The 25,869-nt window shown below is 36.0% G+C and overlaps 2 protein-coding genes across 4 annotated transcripts; both read left to right on the top strand.

Annotated features, from left to right (window-relative positions):
- The first annotated feature begins 985 nt into the window (after positions 1-985).
- On the top strand, positions 986-17,066 carry LOC125837931 (zinc finger CCCH domain-containing protein 19). 3 transcript variants are annotated; one of them, XM_049517013.1, is made up of 11 exons: positions 986-1,429; positions 1,499-2,571; positions 2,680-2,759; positions 6,515-6,699; positions 7,335-8,253; positions 8,392-8,519; positions 12,432-12,491; positions 12,571-12,621; positions 13,767-13,838; positions 14,480-14,630; positions 14,756-17,066. In XM_049517013.1, the coding sequence occupies exons 1-11, from the start codon at positions 1,106-1,108 to the stop codon at positions 16,795-16,797; spliced, it is 5,085 nt and encodes a 1,694-aa protein (XP_049372970.1). In that variant the 5' UTR covers positions 986-1,105; the 3' UTR covers positions 16,798-17,066. The 3 variants fall into 3 exon arrangements, with proteins under 3 accessions (XP_049372970.1, XP_049372969.1, XP_049372968.1); XM_049517012.1 differs by having other exon boundaries at positions 986-2,571; positions 14,480-14,615; XM_049517011.1 differs by having other exon boundaries at positions 986-2,571.
- A 2,444-nt stretch (positions 17,067-19,510) lies between these two features.
- LOC125837930 (pentatricopeptide repeat-containing protein At2g22410, mitochondrial) lies at positions 19,511-21,630 on the top strand. The gene has a single exon (XM_049517010.1). It carries the CDS (start codon positions 19,555-19,557, stop codon positions 21,628-21,630), a length of 2,076 nt encoding a protein of 691 aa, XP_049372967.1. The 5' UTR covers positions 19,511-19,554.
- The last annotated feature ends 4,239 nt before the right edge of the window (positions 21,631-25,869 follow it).

The raw sequence follows: 25,869 nt of genomic DNA, 5'->3' as shown, positions 1-25,869 counted from the left end.
CCAACACTTTCTTCATCTTCCTTTTCCAAAATTATTTGGTGAATTAATAAAGTGTTGGGCATGAACTTGTTTAAGAAAACAAAAGCATGGAGATGGCGACGAATTATCAGAAGTATCCAAGTCAAAAAGCGAAAAATCTCAATTGGGTCATCATCATCAGCAGAATCTGACTTGGCGACAAGTTATCAGAAGCATCCAAGTGCATACAGAGCAGAAAACAGGTGCATTAGTAACGTTGATGGAGAAAGAGAACTCGAATTAGAAACACTACTTACATCTAACAATATTTGCTTACATTTTGAGAGCCAGTGGGACAAGTATAATGTAAAAGGCTTTGCTAGAAGATGGAACTGATGTTAACCTGTTTGAATATTGAAAACCAAGTAAAATTCAACATATCTTGAAAACCAGTACTTTATTAATTCCTCCAAATAATTTTGGAGAAGGAAAATGAAGAAAGTATTGGGTCTTTTAATTAGAAATGGGTTTGGGTTAATGGGTATGATTGTGAAAGAAATTGGGTTTAGTTAATTGCATGTGTATAAATAAAAATAATGCCACATATTTAATTTAAAAAAATCATTTAAGCCACATCAGCTTCTGTTAAATGAAAGGGTAATTTTAGGCTTAAACTTAACCTTCAGGGCATTTTTTATTCAAATAGATGGATAAAGGGTATTTTTGATCCAATAGATGGAAGAAAGACATTTTTGAGCTATTTCCTATACGTTAAGGGTATTTTTGACCCTTTTCCCATAATGAATCTTACCTAGGCTAGTATATTTACGTTTTTTTTCCCTTTCTATAAATTGACCCAGTTGGGCTTGACAATGGGCCTGCACGATTTCTTGTTTCTTCAGCCCAAACTCCACACCTCCTCTCCCTCTCTCTCAAAAGGAAAACCGTTCTTCATATAAGGCGATACAAACACAAAATCCCAATTTCATAATCTTCAATCGATTTATACATTCATATATTTTATATATATATGCAGCTCTCGCAGCATCAACAGCAGCTACACTTAGTTTTCTTCTCTATTTAACTATTTAATTAAATAAGAAAAATATAGAACTAGGGTTAGGGTTTTGCTGTTTAATCCGCTTTCATGGCGGAAGACGAAGAATCTATGAATAAACCTATCATCGCTGACGAGCAAAAACTCGATAACGTTACCGGATTGGGTGCCACGTCACCATCACTGGTAGTTGAGGATGATACGGCTTTGCCGGCACCGGAGGTGGGCCCACCAGTCGAAGAATCAGAGGTTGCCGTAGACAGTTCACAGCAGCCTGGCGTTGGTGATGCATCGATGGGAGAATCAGAGAGCTCTCAGCAGGGTAATGGTGATGCTGAGGAAGTTGAGGTGGTTAGGGTGACTGAAAATGAAGCGGTGACAGAGGAAAATGTAACGGCTTTGGAGAAAGATGAGGTGACTGAGGGGGCCTCGGTGAGAGATGAGTTGACGGAGGAAAATGTAACGGCTTTGGAGAAGGATGAGGTGACAGAGGTGGCTTTAGAGAAAGATGAGGTGGCAGAGGCATTGAAAGTCACAAAGGGCGAAGCAGAAAGTTGTATGTCAGAGGGTACTGGTGATGAGAAAGTGGTCATGACTACAATGGGAACTGAGAATGATGAAATTTTGGCTGGAAATGATAATATTGAGGGGACGGAGAATGGTGAAACAGTGACAGAGATAAATGATTCAACTGTTGAAGGTAGTGTAGGTTTAGGGAAAAATGTGGAAATGGAGGAAGTTAAGTGCGAGGAAGTGGGAATTACTCCTGTTGTGTTAGATGATTCAGGAGGGATCACTCTAGAAAAGGAAGCTGAAGCAATGGAAACTGACAATAAAACTGCTAATGCAGAAGAAAATGATGATATGGTGTCACATGTAGATATTGCAGCTGTTGAAGCTAGAGTAGAATCGGAGAAAGATGTCGAAATGGATACAATTAAGCATGAAGAAGTGGAATATCCTCCTCTAGATGAGGAGGACAAAGGGGCAGGTGCTGAGGACGAGACTGCTAATGGGAAAAAAGTGGCAGTGACTCAAAATGAGGAAGATGATGAAATGGCGACACAGGTAGATATTTCAGCTGTTGAAGCTAGAATAGAGTCTGAGAAAGATGTCGAAATGGATACAATGAAACATGAAGAAGAGGAATCCGTTCCTCTAGACGAGGAGGACGAAGGGACAAAACGTGAAGAAGAGGAATCTGTTCCTCTAGAAAAGGAGGACGAAGGGACGAAACATGAGGAAGAGGAATCCGTTCCTCTAGATGAGGAGGACGAAGGGACGAAATATGAGGAAGAGGAATCTGTTCCTCTAGACGAGGAGGATGAGGGGACGGGTGCTGAAGACGAGGCAGCTAATGCAACTCCTACTGAAATAGAGTCTGAAAGTGAAATGACTGAATCGGGAAAATCCTCTGGAGGAAAGAGGAAGAGGAAGAATACTAAGAGTACTGGGAAGTCCAAGTCTGGAGGAAGAGCTTCAAGTAGGAAGACTATAGGAGAGGATGTTTGCTTCATTTGCTTTGATGGAGGGGATTTGGTGCTATGTGACCGTAGGTAAAGTTTGTTTATTTTAGAACCATATTCATGTTATATTTTGCTCTGTTTGTGTTTTGTGGAATTTGCTCACGTGGTGGTACCTTTTTGGTGGTTTTTGTGGTATAGGGGTTGTACCAAAGCATATCATCCTTCGTGTATTGACAGGGATGAGGAATTTTTTCGTGCCAAGGGTCGTTGGAATTGTGGTGAGTGCATTAATCTACCTCTTTGTTGACTCTTCTGCCTTTATTGAGTAACATGATTAATGTAGAACCAAGTTCTCCTGTTTTATATTTTTTAAAGATAGATATACACATTGATATGTCTTCCACACTGAGATTTCTAAGGCATCTCTAAAATAAGCTAAAAGTACTCTATTTTGAACTAACAAATAAATTTGCGGGACAATATTTTTGTCGATAAATCAAACTTCATTCATTAATAACATACCAAGATGGTTTAGCTACCTTGAAATAACATCCTATTCCTTTTATTCCAAATAATCTGAAGTTGCATGTTGGAGTGGTTCTCAAGCTGGTTTCCTATCTTTTCTAATCTTCTGAACATTAGCTTGGCACTGCTTCTCAGAGTCTTTAGTGGGACCCAGCTTTTGAGGAAAAACAGTCTGATGCTATGGTTGATTAGGGTGAAAAGGGGTTGGGCAAGACAAGGTAAAGCAAAAGAGGAGGGGTGATGGTCATTTTTCCATTTGATGTGGAAAGAGGAAAGCTGTGCAATCTACATGCTAGTCTTGACAACTTCTCCAGATTCTGTTATAGGAAGGAGTAAAAATCAAAATCTTTTGTAACCCATCAGAAATTGGATATAGTTCAAGGACAAAATCTCCTGCCATTCCCTAGTTTGATGATAAATGTGATGTCATTGATGCATTTTGGTAGTGCTTGCAATGCATGCATGCTTATTCAAATTATTTACGTTGTTCTGATACTATACAGTTTTGGGAGTTCAAAATTCTTCGGTCAGTAATAGCATACAGTTTGCTTCTGATAAAAATATACTATACAGTTTTGGTACATAAAAGTCACTGATCACTTGACTTTAGTTTCTTTTGGGGGTTTAAACTGTACTACGAGGTTGTCAAGGCTATTTTAGCATTATATCCGTTCTATATTTATTACTACCCTAAAATATTTTTTATTGTTTCTTTTGTCGACTTATTTTTTTTTCTTTTCCTTCCTTTCTCTTATTTTCATTTCTTCATTAAATATTGTCTCGACTGTTTTATTTTTCGGAGATTGAGGATGAGTACAATTAAGCACTAGTTGTAGTTGACCTCTTCATGAGAGTTTAACCTTTTACTTTCCTATTTCTGTTTTCTCTTTCGTTTTGTCTGAAATTTGTATCGTTTTGTTTTCTCTTTGCTTTGACTTTGGGCCTGACCTGTTGGTGGTTGGGCTTCTTGCGTTTGTCTATATTTTCTTAGTTAATAAAAAGGTCTTGTGCCAAGATTTAATTGGAAAAAAGCAATTGAGCACTAGTTCTTTTGTTCTGGTTTCTCACAGGAAAGCATGCACTTGTCACCTTCAAGTTGAATGTGGCTGAAGTGACTAGGCTTCATCTAAATTTGAGCCAATACTATGCGCTTTATCTTTCCTCACCCCATCTAAATTGAGCCATACTATGTGCTTTATCTTTCCTCGCCCATATTTTTCCTACTTTGGCATCATGTAATTACATGACAACAATTCATCCTAAAAAAAGAAAAGAAAAATACATGCCAATAATGTTAATGGAGCTTCTTGGCTGTGCTTCGTGAACCAAAGACTTACTCGTGGTTTATCAAAACATGGAAGATCCACATCACATCTAAATGGAGGAGAAAGGACCACAATTTTTTTTTATTATCCAAATACACTATACATCTCCCCACACTATTTTAATGATGTTCTACGTGCTTGCTTATCGAGAAAGGAAAAGAACATACACTTACTCCTAGCCACGTGAAAGATCCATGAAATGTGCAAAACTACAATGATAGGTTTACTCAAAGGTATCGATTTTCTTTAGATGCCAATGAACTTTGACATTGTTTCCTATAAGTAGATATAGAAGCCACCCAATAAAGAGAGATTTGGGAAATCATTGAACTCATCAAAATCTCAGCTTGAGCACAAGGCACATTTAGAACAAGAGATATGGCGGTATAGCCTAAAACTCAAAACAACGATGACTTCGGTACCAAATGGAGAGTATATAGGCTCCATTATGTTGCTACTTAATAGATTCTTGAGTATGAATCATTCCGACGGCAACCGATTAAGTGCATTCCTTTTTCCTTCCTTTTGCAACCACCTACTAGCTCTTACCACCTATTAGCTCTTAATAGGTTTGAATTATTCATTATTCACGTATTGTCCCAAGTCCTAAAATTGTTAAGATCTTAACTTGAAGGTCTTGTGATTGTGACAATACCACCTGATTCAACTACCTCCGCCATGAATTTTTTCCATTGCCTGACATCACTATCAATCACTTTTATCACCCGGCTTGATTGCACAATCATCTCCGTCAACGACCACTACAAACCACCAAGAACCTCTACCATCAACTACCTCCACCACCACAAACCATCTTCTCCCTAGCCTCCCCTGTATAACCACCACTATCAACTATCACCATCGACAATTTCCTCCACTAGTAGTCACCATTAGCTACCTCTACTACAAACTTCCACCGCACACCTACTACCACTAACCATCACCATCTGCTACAACTGCACATCCATCATCTCTTGTCATCAGCACACAACCACCTCCAGCGATTGTGCACAACCACCACCACCAACCTCCTCGACCAGGCACCATGAACCATTATCATCAAGTACCACCAATGCCCACACTTTTGGAGTGTGGTTCATCAAATAAACATTATACAACATCATGTAAATTAATATATTGAGGATATAAAATTTATATTAATTAATTTCTACTAAATAAAGATGAATTATATAACATTGTGATGTTGTGGAGAAAAACAATCTTAGCTATCCAATGTTCAGATTTAGATACAATATCTGAGTAATCAGATGTGCGTTTGGATCCAAATATCTTGATAAAAATATAGGGTGTCTTAGCCATAGATTCCATCAGTTTAAAACACAATGTTATTAGTGCTACATCTATGAGGTAGATCCATGAAGTCAATGAGCTGAACTATTAGTTGATTGAAAGACGGAGAAGGTTTACAATACATATTAATGGATTATTTCATAAAAGTGGCGATGAAAACTAATAAAGAAATTTGGGAACGACAGAGAGGTGGTTTTTGGTGTTAGACTAACAATAGAATAGAAGGAAATTAACAAAGAGAAAGGTTGATTTGTCCTTTGACAAATGATTGTGCAGTACCAATTGGGTCCTGTAGATGAATCATGAATGATATAGAGGAGGAAGTGTGTGTATTACTGGTACATTGAATACATTAATCAAATCTATTTCCATTTTTATAGGAGGTGATTGTAATTATTTTAAATTGGAATGGAGTTCTCTTGAAGTTCCACTTAACTAGAGTGAAATCAGTGTCAATATCTATGCATAGTTTGTGTGCAATTTACCTCCTGTGGGCAGATTTCACTCAATGACTTACTTTGGGTTCTTGAGTAGAGAAATGATGACTTTTGGGAACATGTAAAGTTATAGTTATATTGTTCACTTCTGCCATCTGATTCATAACTCCTCCCGTGTTTCTTTGAGTTGATGGGAATTTGTATTGGCTTGTGCTTATAGTATTGCATAGAAAAATTTATTAACACACTATTAGATTGAGAATGTCTATTATAAAAAGTTCTATCATTGAGAGCTCTAAAGTATCACCTTTAGTACTTTTCCTTATTTGAATTCATGACATGAAAAAACAGTCTGCTATACCATTTAACTTTGAAATATGTTTCTTCTTCTAGTTGCACTGCTTTTACATTGTAGTTCTTTTTGTACTTTTTCAGGTTGGCATCAGTGTACTATTTGTCAGAAGAATGCTTGCTATTTGTGCTACACATGCACATTTTCATTATGCAAGGGGTGCATCAAAGACGATGTCATCCTATGTGTAAGAGGAAACAAGGGATTTTGCAAGAACTGCATGAGAATGGTCAAGCTAATAGAAGGCCTTGGTAAAGAAGAGAATGATGTATGTAGTTCTACTATACTTGCTATCTTTTTGAGCTGTTGATTGGATTAAGCTATTCTCAACCAATGTTGTCACACATCCTATGCATATGCATAACTTTTTTACTATGAGTACCATTCAGTTAAAATATAAGTTGCTGCAAGTTAATTGGAAACATGCATAAAGAAAGATTCCAAGAAAATTAAAGAGCACTACCATAACTGATTGGCTAAAAAGTAAGGAAGTTGGGCCTGGGAGTTACCCTATCATATATCCATTATCCAATCCACTTAAGAGGATGGTGCTTTTGGTTATAAACTTTTATGCTACTTTAGGTAGTTACAACTTATGAGAGACGGACCTAGTTAAATACTCTAGGTGGGTTGGGTTTATTTATAGTGTTGTACATATTGAGATCAATTTTGGGTTGTTAAATTAAATTTTATATCTAAAATATTATCTGATGTAGTATAAATAGACTAAGTTCTCTTTTCTATGGTTGCTAGCAACATGAACTATTCTGTGTTTTTAGTTTCTGTTATTTTTTTCTGGTGGTAATTGATTGATGTTCCTAATTTCTTCCTCCTTAAACTGGGTAGTCTTTTTAATCTAAACCTTTAGCACAGTTCTGATCTTCTTGCTCTTTGCTGGCCCAGGGTCCGATAGATTTTGATGACAAGAGTAGCTTTGAATATCTGTTCAAGGACTACTTAATGGATTTAAAAGTGAAGCTATCTTTATCTTCAGATGAAATTGCTGATGCCAAAAGTCCTCGGAAGGGAGCTGATGTGTCAGCTTCTAAACAAGATCTGTCTCAGGCACAACGTGACAATAATGATGATGGAGGTTCTGGTTCAGATGCATCCATTGACACATTGGAAGCAAGTAAAACCAAAAGAAGAAAGCTAAGAAAACGATCGAAATCTGTCAGAAAGGAAGAGGATGCCGCAACTACGGCTGTTACTATTAGCGAAGGCTTCTCCACAGCTGGCACCACTGAGTGGGCATCAAAAGAGCTGCTTGAATTTGTTAAGCATATGAAAAGTGGTGACACTTCTGTTCTTTCTCAATTTGATGTGCAAGCTCTGTTGCTCGAATACATCAAAACAAACAAACTGCGTGACCCTCGTCGTAAAAGTCAAATTATATGTGATTCAAGACTTGAAAGGCTATTTGGAAAAGCACGTGTTGGGCACTTCGAGATGTTGAAACTACTTGAGTCTCATTTTCTTATGAAAGAGGATTCTCAGATTGATGATGTTCAAGGTAGTGTAGTTGATACAGAATTTAATCAGTTTGAAGCTGATGCAAATGCTGACACTCCTACAAAGGGAGTCAAAGACAGGAAACGTAAACGTAAGAAAGGTGAAAATAGGGGACCTCAATCAAATCTTGATGAGTATGCAGCTATTGATGTGCATAACATCAGCTTAATTTACCTACGACGAAAATTGGTGGAGGACCTTCTTGAAGAGAATGACAAATTCCATGAAAAAGTTGTTGGAACCTTTTTGAGAATACGAATTTCTGGTAACGTTCAGAAGCAAGACCTTTATAGGCTGGTGCAAGTTGTAGGTAATTACATGTAGTTTTCAGGACATTGCTTGTTTGTACCTTCTTATTATTTTCTTGCTTTTATGATATTATTATGTACATGCATTTTATTTGAAGCTCCTCAACTTCTTTTTCTGAACAATGTGGTCCTGACTGCAGGTACAAGCAAAGCCGCTGAACCATACAAACTTGGCAAGAGGACAACTGATATTCAGCTGGAGATCTTAAATCTGAACAAGACTGAGGTTTTATCAATTGATACAATCTCAAATCAAGATTTCACAGAGGTGATTGAATATGTGTTTCGTGTGCTAAATCATGAAATACAATTTGAAATACCTAGTTTGACATTCTGAAATTGGTGCATGATAAGAAAAGCTGTAGGAAAGAAAAAAAAGAATACCAAGATTCTAATTGAAATCCTGATGAATAATAATAATCAAAAGAGAAGAGAAAGAAATTTCTCCACAAAATTTATTTATTTCTTGTTTTCATGTCACAAGCCTTTGATTACAAATATACTTATGATAAAACACAATTTTTTGGTAAATTTTAGGCTTAATTCGAAAGCAAATTTCTGAAACATGGCTCAGTTTGCAATTTGCCACATCTAAAATGTGTGAGGTGTTTTTACCCCCTTGACTACTATTTCTAGTGTCTACTTTCACTGAACGTGCCAAGTTACAGGAAGACTGGTTTCAGTTCTTTGTTGACGCATGAGCATGGGAAATAGTGTTAAATAAGCCTGTGTGGTTATTTGTTCACCATCTAGTTGCCACACAATCATATACCATGACTAGATGATTCAGCTACATATTTTTTTGTTGCTTTTTTCCCCTCTTGATTTCTTCTTTTTTGGTTTAGAAAATTCGATCTAGCCCCAAAAATGGAGTTGCAACCAAACTTGTTACAATCTAGTCAAAAAATGGAGTTCCAAATATGCACAAGTATAAACAGAAAAATAAATTTAGTTAAAACAAATGCAGATTGCATAAAATATAGTGGTGGTTAGACCAACTATGTTGGATGGGGCACAGTGGTGGCTGGTCAAGAACTCGCACATCCAGAAAATGAGATATAGGATCAGGAACGAAGCTATCTGGGATAAGGTGGGAGTAGCCTCTATGGTGGACAAGATGAGATGGTTCAAGCATGTGAAGAGAAAGATGTACTGATGCCCCAATGAGGAGGTGTGAGAGGTTAATTGTAGTGGGTATTAGGAGAGGTAGAGGTAGACTGAAAAAGTTTTGCGGAGAGGTGATTGGACATGACATGATACACTTGCAACTTGATGGAAGACGTGATCCTAGATAGGAAGATATGAAGGTCAGGATTATGGTGGAAACTAGAAAGTTAGTAGGTAGTCAAATATTGTCTAGTTCCCTTATCAGTAGTGTTTTAAAAAAAAAGAAAAGAAATCATTAGTGTTATTATTACTCTCGTACTATCTTATTTTTTGATCTGAGTATTACTTGTGATTTCCTTTGCTTCAATTATTGTATTATTTCTTGTTGCTACAGTTCTCTTCTTGATTGTTTTTAGCATGATCTCATTGCTCATGTTTTTGCTTTACATACTTGATTTTGGTATGCTTTCCTTGAGTCAAGGGTCTATCGGAACAATCTCTCTACCTTCATAAGGTAAGGGTAAGAGTGTGTACACACCACCCTCCCCGAATCCCACTGTGGGATTAAACTAGCATGTCTAAATAGTAAAATAAATAGATTCGTTTGAAAAAAAAAGAGTTTCCGTCAAGCTTGTTACATGGATTACCAAAAGTGCGTGAGTTTTAACAGAAATAATTTAATTTGAAGTCAAATGAAATGTTTATAATTTTAGGAACTGTTACTATGTCCTAAAAACTGATACCTTCCATCCTTTTTTTAGTTCTGGCTGGTAAAGGTGGTCTATGTGAGATAAAAATAATAATAAAATGTATTCAAATTTTAAAAAATCCCACATGCTTGGCGCGTGAAAAGCACCAATAGACATTGAAAGTTGTAATAGGGGTAATAGAAACCCTAAATAGTCAAAATGTTTAAGTTGCAGACAAGCAAAGTCTAGAAGAATTGAGTTTGACTGCTGTTTGCATTGTTGGTTGGCAATTGAAGAGGGGGTTATTGGAGTGTACTAGGGGTTGGAGAGGTCACCCCCGACTAAGTTTACCTCTGCCATATCTCCTTTCTCCGCATGCTTTACAATGCTGTGCTTGGTATCAACCACCTTGCCTTGTTTTTCTATATCATCTAAACACAGAAAGGACCTTTGTTTGGTGGGGCTGGGGGGCATCACTCCCCATTCCTCAGTAGTAGAACCCTGGAATCCAGATGTTGCATGAAGGGAACCCTCAAGACGAGGGAAAGGAACACCAACCACTCTTTGACAACATTTTGGCCCTGGAAATTAATATGGAAGATTAAGATCCCTCTAAAAGTTGCTTGCTTCACTTGGTTGGTAATTAGAAGAGCTTGTCTAACCCACGAAGTGCTACAAAGAAGAGGTATACAGATCTGCTCAAGGTGCTATATGTGTGAACAAGAGGCTGAAGTAAATGGCCATTTATTTTTGCATTGCAAGATGGCTACAGATCTGTGGAACATGTTCATTTGTAGACTCGGGGTTAATTGGACAATGCCCAGAACCACTTTTGAGGTACTAACACACTGGCAAGGAATTGGGAAGAGAGGATCAAAGGAAGATTGGTGGAAAAATGTACCTGCTTGCATTTGGTGGACACTATGGAAAGAAAGAAATGGAAGGTGCTTCGAGGGGAGGTCAAGCAGCTCCCAGATGATCAAGATGAAATGCCTTAGTCTTTTGTTTTTTTGGTGTAAGCAAGATTTAGTGGGGGAAGTAGATAGTGTAGTGGAGTTTATAGGCCAATTGTAAATTTTTGAAAATTTGTTTTTGGATTTGAGAATGATGGCACCCCCTGGGGGTTTGTAAATCCCTCCTCATCAATTTCTTGATGAGTTCTTTTGTGTGAATATAAAGTTACCTATTTCAAAAAAAAAAGACGAGGGAAAGGGGTTATATTGAGGGGGGGGGGGCATCACTCTCCATCCCTCAGTAGAACCCCTGAATCTGGACGTTGCATAAAGGAAAACTCGAGACGAGGGAAAGGGTTATATTACAGCCAGAAAGGAAAACATGGAAAGAAGAGGGGAAGGGGTTATATGTCAACCGGTAAGTTTGCCACTACATTGGTGTTTGGGTTACTTTTCTAGCATGAACTCGATTAAAGATCATTTCCCCGGACTCCCAAAAGAACTATTTGTATTTTTGCCTAACTGGCGTATTGCTTCATCCATGTTAACTCATGTGTGATACTTTTATGATCTTCATCTGTCCTCTTGGAAAAGAAACAATGATCTAGAAGCTGGAGTTGATATTGTCTTCTGTACAGTCATATTCACACCTTTTTGGTGCAGCATTTAATGCAGAAGTGGACCTATATGTAAGGGTGAGGGGTCACCAGCACCTGCAAATTTCGGAAGAAGTTCAATATTTACATATAAATATGTTGAAATAATAGTCATATAGTAACTGTGCCCTTTGTATGAATAAACAATGAGCTGGTGCACTGGTTAGTGGTTGCCCAAGCCCCCAAAAGTCTCTCCATAGGAGAAACCAAAAGTCTCTCCATAGGAGAAACCCAGGTTTCGAACCTGGTATTAGTCTATTTACTTTTGTTATCAGGCTTTCCCACCCTCTCAATCATTTGTTTTTATATATACTTTTAATTTTTTAAAATTTTGATTCCTTTAGGTAGATTTTTACACTACCTTTATTTCTGTTCTGATGCTTTTGTTTTTCTGTTCTTTTGTTCTTTTATACTATCAACTCTCTTTCAACCTTAGATTAAAATAAGTGTTGAATTTAATTAATTAATTTCTATTTATTTGCTACTTATTTGATTATGAAAAGTTGTGATGGCTTCCTAAATTGCCTTTTGATTATTTGTTATTAATTTCAGTATTTTAATTTTTGAATCTAATAAATAAAGAAGAAATCAGTCCCATAAAATATGAAAAGAAAATAATAGAAGTGAACTATATTCCATAAAACTGAAATAAGAGTGAATAAACGTAATAAGTTGAACTGATTTTGGTCCATTGATCTGACAAATTTGTATATTAAAAATTGATTACATTGAATCTGTTCAAGCTGTTCATATGTATCTTCTTTTGACATTTCAGGAAGAATGCAAGCGTCTGCGCCAGAGTATAAGATGTGGACTCATTAATAGACCAACAGTGGTATGATGCAGCCTAATGTTGGTAATTACTTCAGGTTTGCACTTATTTTCATCTGCTTATTAAATTGGTTTATTCACAGGGTGACATTCTTGACAAGGCCATGGAAATACATGCAGCAAGAGTTAATGAGGTTAGTGAAATGGAAACACTTCTTTGGACTACTTCTATCGATATGCATCTGGTTGTCATTTAAAGATGTGCCAGTGATTAATAAGGTTGAAGAAAGTTATTCAGCAGTTGGTTAGAAGTTCTATTTTTGGCAGATTATTTCCTCTATTACTTTCTTTGAACTGGAATCAAGGGAGTCTCTCCTTATCTGTGTGGCTATCTCTTCTGTCCCTGAATACATGTGCAATCTTCATGATACCTTGTTGAAATCCTATTTATAAGCGCCCTTTTTGGACTAGCTAACTGTTTATTTGACCTCCAGTGCCTGGTCCTTGACATGCATTTTTATCTACTCAAATAGCTATTAGGGTAAGATTCTCTGTTTTTTTTATACCTCTTGTATAGTGGGATTTACTCCTAACATCAATACAATCTTTTACCTTATTAAAGACTAGTTAGGACATCTATTAGAGAAAATAGAAAAGGGCATATCGTAAGCAGTATTGTAAATGGATGAGGGGAATTTGTGTCTTGTAATTGACCTTTTCATTCTAAGGATTGGATAAGCTCGTCAAGAAATATACCATAACCTTTTGGAGTTCAGTTACCCAGTCTCAAACTGTTTATCTAGCGATGATGGTTAGATGACATTCAGAAAATCAAAAGAAGCTGCATTGGAACTTTCTACTTTTGGTGTAAAGAACATTGTATAGAAAATGCTGAACAGTTAGTAGATCTTTTAGGATTACTGTAATTAATTTTTTGTTTTAGCTTGTTACTACCCTTTTGGAGGTCTCCAGCATACCTTAATGCTGAGGAATACAACATTACCTATTTCAAAAAGATAAATAATGGTTAGACGACAAACTATCTTATTCATGAACTTTCTAAAAGTTGACTATGATTTACTGGCTGGTCGTTTTTGTCCTCTTAGTACACTGCCGTAGTTGATGATATCTCGTGAAAAGATAGCTACTGCTTTCTGAGGGACTTCAGCATAAAAATTTCTATTCCTCTTGTTGTGGACAAAATTTGTGAGGGTATGCTCTGTAATGGTTGTGTTCTTTGATTGCACTTCTAATGGATTCCTTCTGCTTGTGGTCATCCTCTACTGGGTTCCCAACTTGTTCTAATATATCTTACCTGATTCTTTTTGCTGATGTTCAGTGGCTGGAATCAGAGATATCCCGTCTCTCTCATCTTCGTGATCGAGCTAGTGAGAAAGGGCGCAAGAAGGAATATCCTTTGTTCGCCAAAATTTTATCATTTCTATTCCCTTCCCCTTCCCTCTGCCATTATCAAACTGCAGTGTAATATTTGCTTGAATAAGTTTTCGTTGGTGTCCATTTTCCTTCTCTGGAGGCAGGACTGTTGGGTCGATATATTGTGTGCAATGCTAGGGCCTAATAACATTTTTTCTTAATATCAGAGGATGGCTTAAAGTTTGCTGATGAAAATTATGAACACTTCTATTTGCATATGTACTTCAGGTTATGGATGGGTTTGCATTAGTATTCAGTCGCCATATTACTATTGTTCTGTGCTCATGCAGTAATTCATGACTTCATATGTACCCATTTTTATTTAGAGCTCCTTTAATTATTGAGTAATTCATGACTTCATATGTTCCCATTTTTATTTAGATCTCCTTTAATTATTGTTCTATATGTTGTTGAACGTAGATGGGTATATTGGTGCTATTGAAGTAAACTTATCCTCACTTCGGCATTGCTTGAATTTTGGACCTTGAATACTGTGTTGCCTAAACATATATGATACCTTTAGAAGCAGTTCTTTCATCCCTTCTTCTATTGGTCTTTGCTTCATGTTGCTTGGGCTGAATCAGTCGCACTTAATATACTCCTTAACTAATGATTACACTTAGAGAATGTGTAGAGAAACTACAGCTCTTGAAGACCCCCGATGAGCGTCACCGTAGACTTGAGGAAGTTCCAGAAATACATGCAGATCCAAAAATGGACCCAAGCTATGAGTCAGAGGATGAGGACAGTGAAAGTAATGATAGACGAGGTTCTATTAGTTTCCTTTCTTCTTCATATGCTATGAATAGTATGCTTTGCTTTCCTTTCTTCTTCATATGCTATGAATAATATGCTTTGCAGTGTATAATTTGAGAGTTGCTTCTTCTCATGCAGATGCTTATATGAGGTCTAGGGATTCAGGCCTTAACCGGAGAGGACGTGGGCCAGTTTCTCCAAGAAGCAACTTCTCTCCAAAAGATTTTTGGGGGGCTGCAGGAAAATTTTCTTCAAAGAACTTTGAACTAAACAGGAGTTCCTCTGGTAAAAACGTTTTGAGCAGAAGTGAAGATGGTGTGCATTCTGGAGGGGGACTGAATGAAGACACATGGATTGAAGGAAGAGATAAGGAGACAGAATCTATGAACATAGATAAACCGACTTCTGCTGCTATTTCTGAGCCAATGGGACGGAATAGCCAATTTTTGTCGAGAATGGAGTCATTTTCTGGTGCATCATCGGTATCTTCTCCAGCTACACTCCAGGGTAAGGTTGCAGAAAGTTCCATCAAGATCAATGAAGCTGAAAAAGTGTGGCATTACAAGGACCCTTCTGGTAAAATACAGGGACCATTTTCTCTGGTCCAGTTGCGTAAATGGAGCAATACAGGATACTTCCCTGCTGATTTGAAAATATGGAGATCTTCAAATAAACAAGAGGAGTCTATTCTTTTGACTGATGCACTGGCAGGGAGGTTTGAGAAAATGCCATCAGCAGTTGACAATATACTTTCAGCCACTGTTCTGCAAAATCAAAATGGAGAGAGACCTCGAGTCAACCAGAATGTTGGATCTCAGAATTCTCGTCGTTTGGTTCCTTCTGGTGGTGGAATGACTTCTGGTGATGTTTCTGCGCTTTCTACTGAGAGGTGGAGTAATGATGATTCTTTGAATCTCCCATCTCCTACTCCAAAGCAGAATACTGCCGGTTGGGTTGCGGGAGATGGGCCATCTGTTGCAGGTGCAAATTCGTATTCTAGTGGCAACAGAATTCTCCAATCTCCTCCAGCCCCACCAGATGATGGTGTTAATGCATCTGCTTCAGTTCAAAATTTTGGTGGGCCTTCAATTAGGGGATCGGAAAATAATTATGTGAATTCTGGTAGTGATTTTGGTCTAGTGCCTACTTCTGAACAGGTCATTGCTGCACAGTCTGGATATTCTTTGCAAAATGCTCAATCATTTGCAGCTAGTGAGCAACAGACAGCACTGATTAATAGCCAACTTGGTGCACAGCATGCAGCTCTCCAGTCAGTATCTCTTAATTTACAGAACCCTAGTGTGGATGTCCATACATGGGTTGCGGCAGCACCTTCTAAGGGAGAGCCAAACATTTCTGCTCTGGCACCAGGACAGTCCCAGGGATATGGTAATTGGGGTACTACTTCCTCATCTGTACAGAATCTTGCGGGAAATTTTTCAAATGCAGGTGCCTCAGTTTTGCCTCAGCCTGATTATTGGAGCACACCAGCTCAAGGCAGCCAACAGATCATACAGCCTACAACTGTGCCTAGTGTTCCATGGGGTGCTGGTTTGCAAGAGAATTCGAGTTCTGCTTCAGCATTAAGACCTGAGAATAACACTGGCTGGGGTATGATGCCTGGAAATCCAAATGTGGGCTGGGGTGGACCTGTACCAGCAATCATGAATGTAAATTGGGGAGCAGTTCAGGCAATGCCTCCAGGGACTGTAAATCCTGGTTGGGCTCCGACTGGGTCACTTCCTGGGAATGTGAATCCTGGATGGGTTGCACAATCTGGGAATGCTGGTGTTCAGGGCTTGACGCCTGGGAATGCCAATCCAGGTTGGGTTGCTCCAACAGGGAGCATGGGTTCAACTATTCAAGGGCCTACATCTGGTAATGGGTGGGGTATGGGAGCTGGAAATCCTGGAGCACTTGTCCAAAGACCACCACCTCAAGGAGATTCAAATCAAGGTAGGGGTGGACCTAATGGGAATCGAGGCACAAGAAATAATGATCAGCATCAAGATGGGAGATTCTCTGGTCAGAGGGACAAGGGTAGGAACTGGGATAGGCAATCGTCTTTTGGGAGTAGAGGGCCGTCTAGAGGTGGCTTCAAAAAGAATAATGTCCCGTGTCCATATAATACAAACAATCGATGCATAAAGGGTGATAGATGCAATTATCTTCATGGCTAATCAGAAGGAAACAGAGTAGTAGTAGGAGTAAAGTGATTTTGTACAGTGATTTCGTCTCAGTTGTCTTTAGTATATAGGTTATTTTGGTGTTCTATAATTGTAAACTTGTGCAGATTAGTAGCTCCTCGCCCTCTTCTGATCTGATGCAGTTTTCCCAGTAGCTAGATTTACCCGGCCTATCTTATCAGCTTCTAATAACGCAGACAGCGGGCATTATGGCCATATATTCGCCTAGTTTCATATTTATGGATTTTGCTGTTCTAGACTTGAATCATGGAATTTATGAAATGTCTCACAGAGTTATGGGACGAGGTGGTTTTTGGCTTGTTTTGGTGTGTTAAACTTGTTGCCTTCTAGTTTAAAAGGTAGTTGGTAGTTTACTATTTTACCCTTTTCATGTTTTTATAATCTCGAAGAAGCCCATTCCAATATCTTTCATCCCCCCATATTTCTACCCTTTGTAGCTTGCAGTGATTTTATTTCTCTCGAAGCACTCCTTGTATCTTCTTAGTTCTGACCAAAGCAATAAAACAAAATTGTATTTGCACCTGAAAATGTCCTGGAAACTGGAGGGATGAGATTGTTAGGGCCCTTGAAAACTAGTTTGCAGTCTCACGGAATCACTTTTGCTATTTAGCCCTTTGTTTCGCCACAAAATTATTTACCCCCTAAACCTTATCTCTATGAAAACCTTTTGGAGATGGACCTTTTACAAAAATCTATTTATTTTAACATCATATTTTTATTTTTTATTGTTTTTAACATGTATTGTTTTAATACAAAACTATGCAACATATTAATCATTTCAACAAACAAAATAACTCTACTCGCTTGTGTGAATAAAGAGTTATAAACTAATATAAATTTCAGATGATATACTTGACTAAACAGAAAAAGAAACCAATATATTTTTCAAATTAAATAGCGATTTTGAGTTTGGCAGCAAAGTCTGCTTCTTGTATGCTGGTTGCCTTTATAAAGATGCTTTACTTGTGAAAAAGGGAGGGATACATTTAAGAAAAAAATAATAATGTAAACAGTGGAATCTTGAAAAAAGTCGATAAAGAAATAGAATTATGAAACTATGCGGACATTTGTTATTTGACCATAAAAATCAAAACAATTTCATTTTATTTGGAATTTTTAAAGTTGAATTAGAGTTGTGTTTGATCATTGTTTTTTTCAATACATATTTTGAATTTAAATTAAGTTATTTTATAAAGACAAAATGACCTGAAAAAAGCTTTTTATTGGCTTTGTTTATCATTTGGACCCTCCTATTCATTTCCAACAAAATCCTTAAAATCCAAAGAATTTCAGCATTTTAAACCTAACCTGATCATTGATCAAACCTATATGGCAACTTAATAATTGACTTGGAACAAATATATAATTTCACGCGTAAATGGATCAGACATAAAATTCGACTAAAAATAATTACAAAAAATAAACATAAAATAAAAAGGCAAGACAAAATGAAAATAAGAAATTAAAAATTTCACTTCTTTCTTCTTTTTCCCACCCCTCCCCATTTTTTTCTCTCTCTTTCTACCCTCCATGTTTATCCCACCCAATCCCCCATTTCTTTTTCACTCTCTTTCTCCCCAAAATTTCGAAGAAATTGTGCTATTGTTTTTATTTCCATTTTCGGGATAATTTACAACTTGTGAAGTTAAAAATCAATAGTTTCGAAGGGTAAAAAGTAATTGTTAAATGTCTTTGTGGAATTAGGTGAAGTATGTTATGTAAATTTATATACAAATATTAGAACATATTAAAATATTTTAATAGTGATTCATTGACATTAATAGAGAAAAGGAATTTATGGTGATTTAACTGGTGGATGTACACGTTGGTAGAAAAAAAATATGATTATAAATTGTGAATGATGCAAACTTGAATAGGAATAGTGATTTTTTAGTTATTTAGAGAAGTGATCGAACCGGTAGAAGGAAGGTTGTGATGGTGTCTCTAATGTAGAAAATGGAAAGAGATGGTCAAGGGATAGAGACAACGGTGAGGAATGAAGTGAATTTCTTTTCAAAAATTTTAAAATAAAAGAAAAAATAAGTGACGTGTCATTTAAAATTTGATGTGGATGATGATGTGTCATTTTCAAGAATGTTTAAATGTCAAGTTTCGTTGGATTTAAGAGTTTCATTGGCAAGTAGTGAGCATGATTATCCAACTGACAAACAAAATCAAGTACATTAGTTTCTCAAGTCATTTCGTACACTAATGAATTTTATAAAAGTAAACTTTTTAGGATGAATTTGAAAAAAAAGAATATATAAATGTGAAAATAGAGTCTTGAGTATTTTTTTAAATTTTAAATACAATATTTAAATTTTTTATGACCAATAGACACTTTGAAGGAAAAAAACTTTTAATGACAACAGTTTTATCACTGAACATGATATTTTATTTTGTTGAAATCAAGTAAAATGAATTCGATAAAAATCGATAAGTAAAAAGATGTTTTACTATATTGAAAACAAGTAAAAAGAATTCGATTAAAAAATAATAAATTTAATCACACGATATAATAAAATTTAAGTAACAATCAAAACAAATACTATTATATTTAAATTAACAATATAATATCCTATTCAATGAAGATTTTTCACCCGATATTAAATACTCCTATTAAAATTTGATTAAATTTAAATTTATGCCAAAAGTCCTCATTGGGTTAAAGCTCTCACTGTTCTGTTACCAACAGTTGCATATGGCTAAAGTTGTTTTCTTTCCAAGAGAATGATGCATATCATTTCTCAATCCTTCAGCTCTTCATCACTTCACCATTGTACACTAAAACTTTTCTCCAAAACCATTTCTTCTTCTTCTAAATTACCCCATTACAAAACCAAATCCCAATTCAAATGGAGGACAAATCATGTTTTTGTACAAACCAATCCACTACTTTCTCTTTTAGAAACCAAATGCAAATACATGAACCAACTCAAACAAATCCACTCACAAATGATTCTCACAGGCATATTCTCAAATGGGTTTGCTTCAAGTCGTTTAATAGCCTTTTGTGCACTTTCAGAAAAGGGTTATCTTGATTATTGTAAAAAAATATTGTATAATATGGAAAACCCAAATACATTTTCTTGGAATATAGCTATAAGGGGTTGTTGTGAAAGTGAAACCCCAATCGATGCATTCTTTTTGTATAAACAAATGCTTATGACAGTAGAGAATGAATTTAGTTGTTTGAAGCCTGATAATCATACTTTTCCTTTGTTGTTTAAGATATGTTCTAGATTGGGTTTGTATTATATGGGTCAAGAGATTCTTGTACATGTTTTGAGGATTGGTTATGATGGAGATGTGTTTGTGCATAATGCAGTGATTCATTTTTTGGTTTCTTGTGGATTCTTGGAGGATGCATATAAGGTGTTTGATGATAGTTCTGTGAGGGACCTAGTTTCTTGGAATTCAATGATTAATGGTTATGTTAGGAGTGGGAGATCGAGGGAAGCGTTGATGGTATTTGAGAAGATGAAAATGGAGTCTGTGGAGCCTGATGAAGTTACTATCATTGGGATGGTAGGGGCATGCGCTCAGCTTGAGGATTTGGAGCTTGGGAGGAAGTTACATAGATACTTTAGGGACAAGTGTTTATATTTTAGCATACCACTTTGCAATGCACTCATGGACATGTATATGAAGAATGGGAGTCTAAATGAAGCAAAGGCTTTGTTTGATAGGATGGATGAGAGGACTGTGGTAAGTTGGACTATAATGATTAGCGGGTTTGCTAAATTTGGGTGTTTGGATGAAGCGAGGAGGGTTTTCAATGAGATGCCGGAGAAAGATATTGTACAGTGGAATGCCTTGATTGGAGGTTATGTCCAATCTAAGTGCAGTAAAGAGGCATTGGTTTTGTTTCAGGAAATGCAAACGATGAATATAAAACCCAATGAAGTTACAATGGTTAGTTGTCTATCAGCTTGTGCACAACTTGGAGTACTTGATATTGGGATTTGGCTCCACCACTACATCAAAAAACATAAGCTTTGTTTAACTGTTTCTCTGGGAACTGCACTTGTTGATATGTATGCCAAATGTGGTAACATCGAAAAAACGCTTCAGGTTTTTCATGAGATGCCCATCAGAAACTCATTGACTTGGACAGCTGCAATTGGTGCCTTGGCGCATCATGGAAATGGACATGATGCTCTATCATATTTTTTGAAGATGGTTGACAGTGGCCTGAGACCAGATGATGTCACATTTCTTGGGGTCTTGTCAGCTTGTTGTCATGGAGGTTTGGTTGAAGAAGGGCGAAAGTTTTTTGCTCAAATGAGCAAAAAGTTCAAAATTCCCCCCAAATCTAAACATTACTCTTGCATAGTAGACCTTTTGGGCAGGGCAGGGCTCCTGGAAGAAGCTTATGAGCTAGTCCGTGGGGTGCCAAATGAGGCTGATGCTTCAGTATGGGGAGCATTGTTTTTTGCTTGTCGAGTTCATAGGAACATTGAGATGGGGGAAAAGGCAGCTTTGAAACTTCTTGAATTGGATCCTGGTGATAGTGGAACTTATGTCTTACTTGCTAACATGTATGTTGAAGCAAATATGCAACATAAGGCACGAGATGTGAGGAAGATGATGGGTGAAAGGGGATTACAAAAGACACCTGGTTGCAGCTCCGTTGAAGTAAATGGAAATATTTTTGAGTTTATTGTTAGAGACAAGATGCATCTTCAGTCCGATCAGATTTATGAATGTTTGATTCAGTTAACAAGACACATGGAAATAGTTGAATATTTTCCATATATCAGATATGACCTGTTATGTGATTCTGATGTTTACAGTGCAATGTAAGAAAATCTGGTTCGTCAGTCACCAAACCTACGTAGACAACAAAAGGACTTGGTCCTGCTAAAGATGTTCCAATGATAAGGAGGGCAGGAGTTGAGTTGCAATCTTAAGGCCACGGGAACGACTTAACCCACTCCTCTGTTCTACTGAGGTATTGTGAATTACATTTGATCATTTCACTTCTGCATTGCTGCTTCGCTCATTATAGGATCATATTATTTGGTGGTATCCTGTTAAATGCAATTATTGCTTAGGAGATAATTTGAAAGTTATTTAGGATTTAGGACCACTTCATATGTCAAAACATTGAGGTGTCTAAGAAATGATCTTAATAGTTGAGAACCTAGTCATTATCTCTCTATTTGACAAGTACAATATGTTTATTGTAGGAGTTAAACTAACCAAATGTCATGGAAGTAGTTGTAACGACAATGATGTTGGCAATTAAGTACGAGTGGATGTATATATCATGTTGAGTCAGAGATACGAATTAATTGAAAGATACTGATTGTTTTGAGTTTCTTTCACACAAGAGAGCAATTTGCTGGCTCTGGGTGAAGGATGATGAATTGAGCTAAAATGTTTCATGAGTGAACACACAAGTGGTTGAGACACATTTTTTTGACAATCGAAGAGACTATATATGGTTATAGTGCTCAAGCTTAACTAGCCTGCGCAAACACAAGTGGTGGAGCCACATTCAAGCAAGGGAGGTTTTATATTATCCCTCTTGCTTAATTTTTTTTTACTTATTATACATATTTATTATAAGTAAAAAATAAAGAAATATGTGATAAATATAAGAGTTGAATTCTTTTACTTGAAACAGAAGCTTGGTATAATATATATTTATAAAGTTGAATTCTCTTAATGAAATTTTTGGCTGTGTGTCACTGGCGCACACACAATTATTCTAAAACCAACTTGTATTGGTTAGCTGACATCCAAAAGATGAAAACTTCTAATTAAGATCCTACCTAAGCATAATCACAATTAAATGTGGCAAATGAGTGGATTGAGCTGAATTTGAGTGGGTTAAAATGAGCGGATATTGACTCACCTAAAAGTTAGGGAATGACATGGTGTGGCTGTCGGAAAAGTTAGGGAATGGCATGGTGTGGCTGTCGGAAAATTTAGGGTCATTCGCACAAATGCTCCTATTTTGGTGTGATTCTTAATTTTTGCCTCTCAAATTTGTGGTCTTTAATTATTATTTTTCCTACGGTTCATTAAATGAAAATTCGAGGGCCAAAATATTCTTAACTAAGACCTAATTTCGTTGGATAATGTTTGCTGTGGGGCATAAATTCTGTAGTGTCTTATTCACAAGGTAAAACTTTTAGAGAACTTTGCTTTGGGGTGTAATTTGTGCCACTGAACTTATGTCATATGGCATAACTTATGCGAGTTCGGAGCCAAAAGGGCAAAACAAATTGTCAAAAATTTCAAAAGGGCACATCAAATTTTTTTAAAACCAAAAGGGCAAAATCGCTCCTGACGAAGCGATTTCCCTCTGACGAAGCGATTTCCCTCTGACAAAGTGACGAAAAATCGCTGAGCTAGCAGCGATTTCGTCTAAAAACTTTATTTATTTTTTTTTAATTAAAAATCGCTGTTGTGGCAACGATTTTAAGTCAGAATTTTTTTTGTCCTTACACATCGCTGCAGGGGCAGCGTTTTTCATGCCTAGTGCTATTGTTTTCATGCCTATTGTTAATTAGTAATAATATAATAATGATAAACAAAACGACAGTATACTCAATAAAATTGTTGAAGCATGAGGAAAATTGAATTATATATCATAAATAATAATAAAAGAATATTAAATTAAATAAAAAAAAAAATTAAAAAATTCTTAACCAAAATCGCTGCTAAAAAAAGTTTTTCTTTGTTTTTGAGAAAATCGCTGTTAAGGCAGCGATTTTTATTTTTGTTTTGTCAAAAGAAAATCGCTCCTGACGGAGCGATTTTGTCCTTTTGGTTAATTTTTTTTTTGATGTGCCGTTTTAGTTTTTTTAAAGAAAAAGTTCCCCTTTTGGCTCCGGACTCTAACTTATGCCTGGGACATAATTTCTTTTGTCCCAAGGCATAACTTGTGACTTGGGACATAACTTGCGTCATTGTTTTTATGCCCTGGAGCATAACTTGTGTCAGTGTTCTTATGCCCTCGAGTATAACTTGTATCATTGAACTTATTTCTTGGAGCATAACTTGTGTCACTAAACATATACCTTGCGATTTAATTTTCATTGACAAGGGCATTTTTGCCCTTTTCGTTACTTTTAAGTGTCAAATGGCTAAATTAAAGACCACCTGGAATAGGAGTAATATGTGCAAAAACTTGGAATTTAAATGGCCCATCTTTGGGATATATGGGTGCATTATATTTTGCTCAAAATTCAGCGTTGCATTAGGGGGAAGCTAGAAGCCCTTTATACGGGTTCGGCGGAACTCAATAACTTTTGCTCAAATAATGTATTTGTATTAAGAAGTTTATTAAATATGTACAAATATTAAGTTTAGAACTCAATTATTAACATTATATTTGAAATCGTGGCTATAAATTTCAAAATCTATAAACCTAAAATTTTGACTTCGCCTCTGGTTGCATTCTCGAACGAAGCATGTCGCAATAGACTATTATTTCGTTCGTGAGAAAGTTGCCTCAGGAAATCTTCTAGTTCATCATGTCTCATCGTCCCAGCAATAAATATGTATTTGTATTTATTACATTCTCATTCTCTGTATTGTAATGTTATTGTGTTTCTTATTTTACTAGTTTCAGGACACGTGCGTTGCACGTGTGCCCCATGCTAATTTTTATATATTCGGTAGAACAATTAGAATTCTACGTGTACATGCATGTAACGAATAATAAAATACAACAATTACAAATAAAATTTTAAAATTGTGACAAGAAACATCAAATGAGGGATCTTATTTTAATGTTTAAAATTTATTCTAAGCAACAAACTGTAAATTTAGAACTTTAGATCGTAATTAGCCAATTTCCATTATAGTCACAAAAGATTAATTTTAGCCTAAATAAAAATACACTTAGAACCATCAGAAATTTATAGAAAATCAAATTAAAGAAGTTTAATAGAGAGAAAACACATAAAAAATAAACAAAGAAAAAAACATGCAACAACATACACATCTTTTTTAAGACTTTAATCATAACAATATGTATATGAAAAAAGAAATACAGAATCACTATATATTTTTTCAAGTTTTTGTGGACAATTATAGTTCAAGAGTCTTCTTCATTTAGTTAAAGTATGAATCAAATATATCAATAATTATATAACCGGTATATTATTTAAACTATAAAATGAAAAGATTAACCATAGTTAGGGTCCTCATGAAACAAATAAAGATGAATTTATATGGATAAAAATAGAGTAATTAGATAGTATAAGTTATGAAGATGAATATATTATTCCTTATCACAATGAAATGCAAGAATACAATGACTGCAATTATTATTCAAAATAATAGTAGCAACTAAAGCTGCACCAAGTAATTTGTCTAAATTATTATCGATGAAACATTCGATGAAACATTGCAAGATCTTTCATCTTTTCGATCAGCATTCCTTTAATAAAATGAATGAATAATTTACACTTACAGATTAAAATAATCATTCAATCTTTAGTGGGCATTATGGTCTTCATAACTCAATGGTCTCATAATAAAATAATTTACTTTTTAGTATAAAGAAAAAGATTTAAAAAATGGAACTAATTTAGTCTTTAAAAGGGTAGAAATGCCTAATGTTTTTTTATGAATATTTTGTCTTTCAACTTTTGACTTAACATTTTTAGATTTTTAATATTTAGTGTAGCATGTAGAATGATTACTATTTAATATTTAATTAAGTAAATGTTTTATAATATTTTGATTTAACATAGGGTTAAAATGATAATCCAACTTTATACTCTACTGTTTAAATATTTTTTATCCTTCAACCAAAAACAACCTTGGTAGGAAAAAAAGGGACAAATACAATGAAAACTTAAGGAAACTTATGGCACAATGTAATATAGCACAAAATGATTGAAGAGGGGACACCATATCAGAGAGAAAAATTATGCATTAGGATTGAATCATAGCCAAAAGGAACATACACAATGAAATTCATTTTATACCATGACAAACAATCAAAGAAATATGAAAAACATTATGAACAACATATCCCAAAATTGTAGTCCACCTTACTTTTTTTCTATTAATATACCT

The sequence above is a fragment of the Solanum verrucosum genome, unplaced genomic scaffold (genome assembly GCF_900185275.1).
Source record: "Solanum verrucosum unplaced genomic scaffold, falcon-dt-bn FXZP01000262.1, whole genome shotgun sequence".
Classification (NCBI taxonomy): domain Eukaryota; kingdom Viridiplantae; phylum Streptophyta; class Magnoliopsida; order Solanales; family Solanaceae; genus Solanum; species Solanum verrucosum.
The sequence above is the reverse complement of the archived record's forward strand: the minus strand, read 5'-3'. Positions and strand labels throughout refer to the sequence as shown.

What these genes read in the sequence shown, in the direction of transcription:
- LOC125837931 (XM_049517011.1), top strand. Translation starts at nt 1,106, where the DNA reads ATGGCGGAAGACGAAGAATCTATGAATAAACCTATCATCGCTGACGAG. An exon ending in CAAGGGTCGTTGGAATTGTG is followed by an intron (nt 2,760 to 6,514) that starts GTGAGTGCATTA and finishes GTACTTTTTCAG; the next exon opens with GTTGGCATCAGTGTACTATT. An exon ending in TAGGCTGGTGCAAGTTGTAG is followed by an intron (nt 8,254 to 8,391) that starts GTAATTACATGT and finishes TCCTGACTGCAG; the next exon opens with GTACAAGCAAAGCCGCTGAA.
- LOC125837930 (XM_049517010.1), top strand. Translation starts at nt 19,555, where the DNA reads ATGATGCATATCATTTCTCAATCCTTCAGCTCTTCATCACTTCACCAT.